This window comes from Gavialis gangeticus, unplaced genomic scaffold, assembly GCF_001723915.1.
Source record: "Gavialis gangeticus isolate Ggan-Ray unplaced genomic scaffold, GavGan_comp1, whole genome shotgun sequence".
NCBI lineage: Eukaryota > Metazoa > Chordata > Crocodylia > Gavialidae > Gavialis > Gavialis gangeticus.
The window spans coordinates 70,957,051-70,967,037 of record NW_017729034.1 but is presented as its reverse complement, the minus strand read 5'-3'; the positions used below and the strand labels follow the sequence as shown (position 1 = coordinate 70,967,037).

The window sequence follows — 9,987 nt, the reverse complement described above, 5'->3', positions numbered from 1 at the left end:
TTTTGACACTGGAGTAACAGTTTTTGACTAAAAAAAGCCTTCTGTTGGCTGCTTCAGTCCTTCCAGCAGCCAATTCCTTCTCAAGATGCACTTTGCCTCTGCTGCCATAGCTGTTGAAGAGAAACTGCCAGAAGTCTTCAGGTGTGATAGTGATCTTCTGGCTTCCGTATGATGATTGCTGTCTGCCAGCAGCAGTTCCAGCCACTGAGATGGCCTACTGTAGACAAAACCTTAGACCTGTTCTGTTTCTGGCTTGTAGCAGACTACACAGCCTTTCGAATTTAGGTCATTATCTTGAATTTAGCATGCTCCTTTTCTATTTTGAATGAAAGCAGGAGCTGCTGGGTTCCATGAGCAGTCTCAATTCAAATACCAGTGGGTTGCTTAGAAATCTTATAGAAATCAGTCACAGTTAGCACCTTTGTTAGTTTTAAGTCAGGGGTCACAAGATAGGCAAATGCACTCAAATCCCTTTTCTCATCTAGAGGTGGGCCCTCAGGATTGGTGTGGATTCACTTTGCCAAGGAGATGGACCGCTGCTGTTGCCCACATAATAAAGGACCTGTTTCCTGTTTTACAGACTTTGCTTTTCAGTGGTCAGCCTTATTAGCACTAAGTCACTTATGTTCCATACCTACCAACTCATACTCTGGAAGAGGAAGACTCTATTATAGTCATCATCACTCTAGTCAAGGAAGCTGGAATATGACACCTGTCAGAGCCCATCTGATTTATCAACTGGGTGTTGGCTACTCTTCAGAGAAGGAAAAGGAGGCTGTAGTGGTGTACCATTGGGTGCTTGCCACTTTAAAGGCCTGAGTAGGCTGAGAGGCAGCCTGCAGGTGACTGCAAGGGCCAATCATGTGGTCACACGACAGCCAAGAGGCTGCCTGATTGGAGCAGGGCTGCGCAGCTTCAGTATAAGAGCAGCCCCTGAGGAGCAGAGCCAGCAGTTGTTGGAAGGACATTGCTAGAGTAATATCAACGAGCCAGAGCTCTTCTGCTCCCAGGAATATTTGGAGATCAAGGGTGCTAAGCCTCAAGGAAATGGCTATGGGTCTAGGAACAGTGAAGCCAGCCTAGGAGAGGGGGCTTTCAGTTGTGGGTCTGCTGAGGGGCTAGGCAAACCCTCATGACTAGCAGTGACTGAGGCCAGGGAGATGAGCCCAGCTGAGTGACTTGCTGCCTCATGTAAGGTTTCTGGGGCTCTAGGCAAGCCCAATAAGAGATGACTGTTTATGGTTGGGCCCAGCGAAGACCCTTGCTGAGTAAGGTCAGCTGCTCCTGCACCGATGCCAAGGAATCCCAGCAGGTCAATGGTAAGAGGCCAGGGCGGAAAGGCCAAAAGGTGATGAAGGCCACTGCGAGGGTCACGCCAGGGCTGCAGAGAGCTATCTGGCATCCCGACTGGCCTGGAGGTGGGGCCAGAGCCGGAAACAGGCTGAAGGTCCCTTCAGTGGTGGGGACATCACTGCCAAAGGAAGGATAGGCTCAGCTGATCGTGTTGAAATGACAGAGGCTGAAGCCCAGCCTCCTGAGGGGAGGAATCCTATAAGGGGGTCAGAGAGAGAGGGCCCAGTGGATGAGTGCAGTTTACAGGATGGAGGCTGCAGTAGGGTGCCCAGGAGCGAGCAGCTTGGTAGGGACAAAGACCAGGGCAGGTGGGCCTGCAGTTGGTCCTGGGGAATGACTTGAAACTGCACCCTGCTGGGGAGGATGGTGTGGTGGGGCTGTCTGTGGTGGGGCAGTCCTCAGGAGGTGTCACACCAGTGCCCCCCAGTAAAAGTTGAGTATGGGGCACTAGAAAGCCTCTGCCCCCGCAGACTTGCGGGTGATGCCATGGAGGGGAAGGCTAGGGAAGCGCACCCTGAGAGAAAAACAACAGGCTTGGGCAACCACAGGGAGGCCAGGAGGGCCCAAGGCTCAAAGCCTGAATGAGTGAGGCCTAGTGAAGGCCAGACTAAGAGTGAGGTATGTTGATGGACACCTGAGGCATGAGTTGGTCTATAGGCCAAGAGTGGGGTCCAGGCATGTCAACAGACATCTGAGGCCCAAGGGACATAAAGCCCAGAAGCCCCAGTGAGGGGGTAGAATGGTGACCCCAGTGAGGGGTAGAGAGTATGAGGCTAGGAACCTAATGAGAGGCAGGAGCCCAGAGTGCGTGTGGGAGTTGAGGCCCCAGTGAGGGGGCATACAGCCAAGGTAAGTCTCTGGATGCCTGAGACTAAATTTGGGCCAGAGGCCATGTGTGGCCCAACAATGGGGCCAGGAAAGTTGGGAGTGATTTGAATGCCATCTGCGAGGCATGGGACGTGGTAAATGAGAAGTCAGAGCCATGTATTGTGCCCTTGGCATCAGGGCATTAAATAGGCAGCTTCCCACATTTTCCCATCTGGTTATGAATTCTTCAAGGTATGGCAGGAGAATTTGGGCCACCTACCCTAGACAGGTTGGCGGGCCCATATTGTGACTGGCCCTGGGATGGCCCCCTGTCAAAGGCAGTCTTCGCCTTCTATATTGACAGGCTGCTTCTACAGCTTCAGCTATGTTGGGATTGGCTCTGTGTTGCCACATGTCATGCATTCCTAGCATCAGATGAAGTAGGTTGTTGCCTATGAAAGCTCATACCACTCTGAACCGGTTGATCTCCGTATGGTACCCTACCATCTGCTTGATATCGGATTAATACAACTAACCACTTTTGTTGCTAGCATTGCACTGCCCCACTAGACAATCTGTTTAGGTTTTTACATTGTGCAGGTTTCCTTGCTATAGTTTTGGTATGTTTCTTTCAGGTGATAGTAGAAAAGATGAATCCCCGGCATCGTTGGCATCTGGAGAACACTTCTTGTGACTTCTGCCGTAAGGAGCTCATTCTCCTATCTGCCCGGGGTTTCACTAGCCTCTTCCAGACACTTGTTAAAGCCAAGAAGGTATAACCCATCATCCCCATTCCCATCTACGGGCTTTTGGGTTTCTTACCATGGTGGTAGTGTTGTGATAGAGTATGCAAGATATTTTGTAAGAGATGAATAAACTGATTTAGAGCAATGAATGACCATACAGACTGACTTGGTTAACATCTTTGCAGCTGTCAGCCAAACAAATGTTAGTGTTTAGATAAAGTTTTTAGATAACTGTTAGATAGGCATTATCTAACCATCACTGTTATTTCACATGATATCTGACTACATAATGAATTTTTTGCTGAGATTTACTCAGAATTACTCCTTAATTAACTGACACGAAACTTAGATTTCACTACGCTGCACTCCTACTGGCCCCACAAGTTGAGCAGACTGATGGGAGAGGAGCCAGGGCCTGTTCTGACTCATTTTTATTAAGATCTAAGAGTTTGGAAATGCTAACTCTCATTTTGGGGCATAAGCTAACAAGCAAAAGAGTTAAGCAGGTACTTTCCTTTTGCACAGGTTATCGTGGTTTGTCTAGCAGTCCGCTTAGAGGATGTTGCAGGCCATCTGCTCTTGGTCTCTGTCAAGGTTTAGGACTATGTGGACCACTGGCCTGATATAGGATAGCAGTTTACATCTTTCTAACAGAACTGTTGACTGAGTTCCCATGTAAGACACTTTATAACTGTTGATATGTAGGTCAGAAAGGCCCTTCTGGGGCTCACAGATGCTAGAATAGAGTTGCAACTGAAAACTAAAAAAACCCAAAACAAATCTTTGAGCCAGTGAAACAGAGATTTTTAAAGGCCTGGTCGTCTTCCTTCAAGTTTCTCAGATCACTTTCTAACAAAATGCTACTGTTAATGTCCTCCTTACCCCAACATTTAGAGGTCTTAACTCACTGATGGCATTGACCTTACTGTGACCTTTCTGTGACACTGTGCTAAGTGGTCCAACTTTTGAATGGGCTTGCATGGATTTTATTCTTTGGAATAAAAACCTTGTTATGTGGCTGTTGGGCAGGTCTTCATGCTGATATGCTGTTGGGTTTTATACTTCTCTCCCCTAGCCACTGGTGGGACATAACATGCTGATGGACCTTCTACATCTTCATGATAAGTTCTACAGGCCCCTTCCAGGTAATGTCCTATGCAGTAGCAATGACAAGATTGCCCAGCCCTCTCCAAAAACACTTTTTCCTCAGTTGAAGAGAGATCCAGGACAAGATTCAGTGATTATGATTCACTGTGCATAAGAATGAGTGGGGAGAAGCTGGTTAGCTGACTCTGATCTTCCACTTCTAGGGCAGGGACTGCTTTTCCTGTAGAGCTTCTAGTTTTTTGGTGACATAATGAAATAGGGAGCAGAAAGATACTTAAAACTGCTTTATAAGACACTGCTTTCATAAAACACCAGGTTTTCTTTTCCTCTTCTACAGCATCTTTTCTTCTATATGTTTGTTCCTTTCTTGTTTTCTTTCCTTCAGAAAGCTATGAAGAGTTCAAGACTAATATTCACAGCCTGTTTCCTGTTATAATAGACACAAAGAATGTCACAAAATCCATCTGGAAGGTAAAATGAGCCTGTTTTGGGAAATAGCACTCCTCTTGTACCTGGATAGGAAGGAGATCTTGACATACTTCAATTTTATATGTTGAACTAAAGCATCTTCCTACCATCAAGGAAGCACTCTGGAAATTATCCTGTTCCTTCAGTATCACATTTAAAATCCTTTTCCCCCTTGGTCTGTGGTATCTCTTCTGCTGAAAGGGCAGACCATCGGGCTCTTTTTCTCATCAGCAGCTACTAACTAGGGTGTGCTTGGAGAGAGGTGGTGTTTTTAGTGTTTCTGTAAGAGTGGGCTTGTATGTCTATCCTGAGATTCTCAAGAGCCTTATAAGAGTGTTGGCTCCACTTGCTCATAAGGAAACATATGTTTTTACAACATGTTGGATGGCCAATTTATGTGGAGTGTCAGTGCTTGGAGTTAGGGTTTCATTCATCGTGATTGTTGTTCTGTAGGTCAGTAGGAGTTGAGTCTTGGAGAACAATCTCTAGGATCATTGAATACAGCATGTCATTTGATGACCCTCCTGGAATAGACTGTATTTGTATTCCATGGGTGGAATGTGGTTCTGCAATTTACCGGGGTTGGAGAAATGGTAGAATCAATGAATACTTTGTTTTCAAAAGTTCTCTTTGTTGTAACATTTTGAAACTGGCCTTGTATATGGAACTAGAACTCTGGCACCTAGTTCCTGACATTCCTGCTGCTAGCTTTCATGGCACCATAGCTCAGTTTGCATTATAAAGTACTCTGCCTGGACATTGCTTCTTCCCAAGACATTACGTGGTGTCCAACAACCTGCTTTGTGGTATTGGTAGTTTGCCCATTGAGAAGGGCTGGTGGAGCTGTGATGTGGGCAAGAAACCTGCACAGTGTTTAGTACATTGTTTGGCATTCTCTTTTTTTTTTTCCTACTCCTTCCTTTTAAACCCATAACACATCAGCAATGTCTTGTCTTGTTTTCTTACAGGAGCTTAAATTCCCTCGAGCATGTAATCTCTTGGAGACTTATGAAATCCTGTGCAGGTGAACAGTATGTTATTGGAATTTGAATACAACCAGCTGATTTCATTATTACTTTGGGAAGGGCATTTTAAAGTCAGTGAGACCACATTTTTATACTTTTTTGATCCTGTTCGTTCACTCTGCTGCTGAGCTTGTTTTAACCTTGATTTAACAACAGAGGGAGAAATTTTGCCTGTAGAACTAAGACAGTATTAGGAGGGGAAAACTGGTCTATGTTTTGATGAAGGGTCATCTGTCAAATTGGATCTTACAGCCAAGGAGTGAATGCAGGCCTCGCAGCCGAGGTTCAGAAAGTTGCATTGGCCTGTAAAGCTTTCAGCCTGTATTTTGCTGGTTTTGAATATGGTTTAGGGTTATTAGTCACTGTAACTTAATGCTGTCAATTGCTCAAAGCCTTCTGTTAAATGAGTTGTTGATCTCTTTCTGGCCGCAAGTGGACAAGTCTCCACATCACAACTGGCAATCTTGTTAGTGGAACAAGTAGGATGGAGTGACTGATTAGGTCAGGAGATTAGAATACCTTTCCGTCTCCTCCAGAAATGTGCCTTGTTGTGTAGTGGACTGCTGCTATTTGTGCTGTTCCTATGAATGAGTAAATAGCCAAGAACGTTTGCTCTGTGAGTGAATAGAGAACATTGATATAATCAGTCAGGCACCTTTGATTGGCAATCACTTCATGTAACTTTGGCTTTTTCATACTCTTCTCAAACTATAAATTCTCAGGGTTGTTTGGAAAACTTCTTCCTGTTTGTGGGTGATTTTAAAAATCCTAATTTTTACCTTCCTGATTCCCTCCTTCAAAGACTTGTACTGAAACAGTCTTCCCTCCAAAGCCAGTTGGTTAATACCTGTCCTAGATACTACTAGGTCGGTTTGATTGACCTTTACTTTATATTCTTGTATACAGACAATAGAGATGTAAAATTTGTGGACGTTCTGAAGCCATGGGGGAAAAAATGTGCTCTTTCCTGTTTTTTATGGAAAAAAGCAGAAATTTTGGGAAAAATTGAAATATGCCATATTTATTTTCTTATCTATCTACATGTATTTTACTACTTTAAGAACATAGAATATATTATATATAACTTAATTAGCACATAAAATTGTAATGCTTGGTATATTTATGAAATTTAAAAGTATAGATGCCTTATTATTATTTGAATAAAACTAAGGCATTTAAAATAATTATTTGTAATTATTGTTATAGATGGAGCTACAAGCTGCTGCACCCTAAGGTACTTAAGCATATCTTAGTTTTTGTCAGCCAATGAGAACTAGGAAAAAAATAAAAGTTGAAAATAGAAACCATCAACAGTTTAGTAAACAAAAGGAAATTTATATTATCTGGACTTAGAAAGTCTACACCATATAGACAGTACTCTCCAGAAATAGAAGAAACTCATTTTTAAAAAAAAAAGCTCAGAAAAAAATTGTTCTAAAGCTGGAGACAAAATTTGCTACATGAAACCAATATGTCATTTAAAACAATCAAATATATCCTTGAAAGTATTAGCATCGCAAGTTTCTTTGTCTAATCAGAGTCAGGCTCAGTTTCTGAACTATCAATATTTTCTGATTCTGAATCTGAACCTTCATTTTTATCTTCATGGACTTCAGAATACTGAAGTTTTGAATGGATTGAAACAAGCTTCTCTATTCTTTCACAGGTTAGTTTATTTCTTAATTTGGTGTGTATATTTCCAAATGTAGACCAGTTTCTTTCACATGCTACAGAAGATGGAGGAATCTGAAGCAGGTGAGAAGCAAGTGGAGTAAAAAACTGTAACAAAGGCCTTGCCACCATGTTGCAGGAGGAACATACTTGGCAGAGTCCCAGATCGTGCTCCTGGACCAAATACCTGACCATGTTCTATATTCTACAACATTTTAAAGTACCTTGCCAACATCAAGTCCTAAATGGGTTGCTTGTTTCGTAACCCAGTTGAATGCAGTAACAATCCTATCATCACTGACATTTTTACCCTTGAATCTTGGATCCAAAAGATTTGCAGCAGCATGAATTGGCTAGCAACACAATTCTTCCTGCCTGTTAGTGAAGTCTTTCACTTTTTTTCCTCTTCCGTAATTGTAAGTGGAGATATACCTACTTTGTCAAACACAGCTGATTTTTATCTGGGCCCTTAGATAAATCATGTCTGAGAAAAGTGCACTGTCCGATTCAGATGCAGTGATTGCTGAAGAAATTGGCTTTGTAATCTTCAGGGAGTTTTGCAGCTGGACCCAGAAGACATCCTCATCAAGTACAGTATTCCTTATGCTTTGGGCTACTGTAAGATCTTTTGTTATTGCTGTTTCTTGAAGAGCTTCTTTGTTCTTTAGTAAACTTTCAAATGAGATCACCACTTCACCCTATCTAGTTTTACTACAAAGTTTGAGTTGTCACTATTTTATTCTTCCCATACTTTTCTTCCTGCTTTTTCCTAAAGATTGCAGCTAAAATATGAGTAGATTTTACATATTTGATAACTTCTTTTGCTCTATAATAGATATTTTGCAGTGTGTCCAACTTCATTAAATCATTAAGAAGCAAGTTTAGGCCATCAGAAGCACATTCTCTTGCAGTAATATGTGGATATTTATCTTTTATGATCTCCCATGCTGCTTTCATATTACTTGTGTTGTCAGTCAACAAAGCAAATACTTTACCACTCCCAGTCTTCTGTAGGACTTGACATATTTTATTACTGATATTTTACAGTGGTGAAAGAACAGGTTAGGGACTATTTAGAAAAGCTGGAAATATACAAGTCCATGGGGCCAGATGGGATGCACCCAAGTGTGCTGAGGGAGTTGGCTGATGAGACTGCAGAGCCATTGGCCATCATCTTTGAAAACTCATGGTGATCAAGAGAGGTCCCAGATAATTGGAAAAGGGCAAGCATAGTGTCCATATTTAAGAAAGGAAAAAGGAAGAGCCAGGGAACTACAGATCAGTCAGCCTCCCCTCAGTCCGTGGAAAAATCATGGAGCAGATCCTCAAGGAATCTATTTCTAAGCACTTAGAAGAGAAGAAGGTGATTAGGAACAGTCAGCATGGATTCAGCAAAGGCAAGCCATGCCTAACCAACCTGATTGCCTGCTGTGATGATGAGATGACTGGCTCCATAAACGCGGGAAACCAGTGGATGTAGTATACCTTGATTTTTAGGAAGGCTTTTGATACTGACTCCCACAGCATTCTCACAGGCACATTAAGGAAGTATGGGCTAGATGAATGGACTGTAAAGTGGATAGAAAACTGACTGGAGCATCAGGCTCAGAGAGTAGTAATCAATGGCTCGGTGTATAGCTGGCAGCCGGTGTCAAGTGAAGTGCCCCAGGGGTCAGTCCTGGGGCCAGTTTTGTTTGATGTCTTCATCAGTGACCTGGAAGATGGCATAGAGTGCACCCTCAGCAAGTTTGCAGATGACATGAAGGTGGGGGGAGTAGTAGATTTACTGGAGGGTAGGGCTAGGATTCAGAGTGATCTAGAAAAATTGGAGGATTGGACCAAAAGAAATCTCATGAGGTTCAGCAAGGACAAGTGCAAAGTGCTGCGCTTAGGGTGGAACAATCCCATGCACCAGTACAGGCTGGGGGCTGACTGGCTGGGCAGCAGCTCTGCAGAAAAGGACCTGGGGGGTTACAGTGAACAATAAGCTGAATGTGAGCCAGCATGTGCCCTTGTTGCCAAGAAGGCTAACTGCATACTGGGCTGCATTGGTTGGTGTGTTGCCAGCAGGTCAAGGGAAGTGATTATTTCCCTCTATTCAACACTGGTGATACCACATCTGGAGTACTGTGTCCAGTTTTGGGTCCCCCACTACAGAAAGGATGTGGATGAATTGGAGAGAGTCCAGAGGAGGGCAGCAAAAATGGTTTGGGGGCTGGGGCCCATGACTTCCGAGGAGAGGCTGAGGGAACTGGATTTACTTAGTCTAGAGAAGAGAAGACTGACAGGGGATTTAATAGCAGCCTTCAACTCCCTGAAAGGTGGTTTGAAAGAGGATGAAGCTAAACTGTTCTCAGTGGTGGCAGATGACAGAACAAGGAGCAGAGGTCTCAAGTTGCAGCAAGGGAAGTTTAGGTTAGATATTAGGAAAAAACTTTCTCACTGGGAGGGTAGTAAAGTATTGGAGCAGGTTACCAGTACTTGGAATCTCCATCCTTGGTGGTTTTTAAGACCCAGATAGACAAAGCTTTGGCTAGGATGATCTAGTTGTGGATGGTCCTGTTTGGAGCAGAGGATTGAACTAGATGACCTCCTGAGATCCCTGCCAACCGTAATTTTCTACGATTCTATGATATACCCTGCAGTATGTCTGTTTTCTCCTGTTTCAATGCTTTTGTAAAAAACTGATTGAGGTGTTATCACAAAGTTTGATTCCTTCTTCCCATACATTCTTCCACCCATCAGTAAGTACTGGAAGACAATGCTTCATTGATTTTTTTTTTTTTTTTTTTTTTTTTTTTTTTTTTTTT

At 43.3% G+C, this 9,987-nt stretch overlaps 1 protein-coding gene across 5 annotated transcripts in view; it reads left to right on the top strand.

Annotated features, from left to right (window-relative positions):
* PNLDC1 (PARN like, ribonuclease domain containing 1) overlaps window positions 1–9,987 on the top strand; it is a 37,442-nt gene that overhangs the window by 19,131 nt on the left and 8,324 nt on the right. For all 5 annotated transcript variants that reach the window (XM_019527597.1, XM_019527594.1, XM_019527598.1 and 2 more), the window contains 4 exons: window positions 2,796–2,933; window positions 3,982–4,051; window positions 4,399–4,484; window positions 5,450–5,505. In XM_019527597.1, coding sequence (XP_019383142.1) covers window positions 2,796–2,933; window positions 3,982–4,051; window positions 4,399–4,484; window positions 5,450–5,505 — 350 coding nt within the window. The remainder of the gene's footprint in view (window positions 1–2,795; window positions 2,934–3,981; window positions 4,052–4,398; window positions 4,485–5,449; window positions 5,506–9,987) is intronic.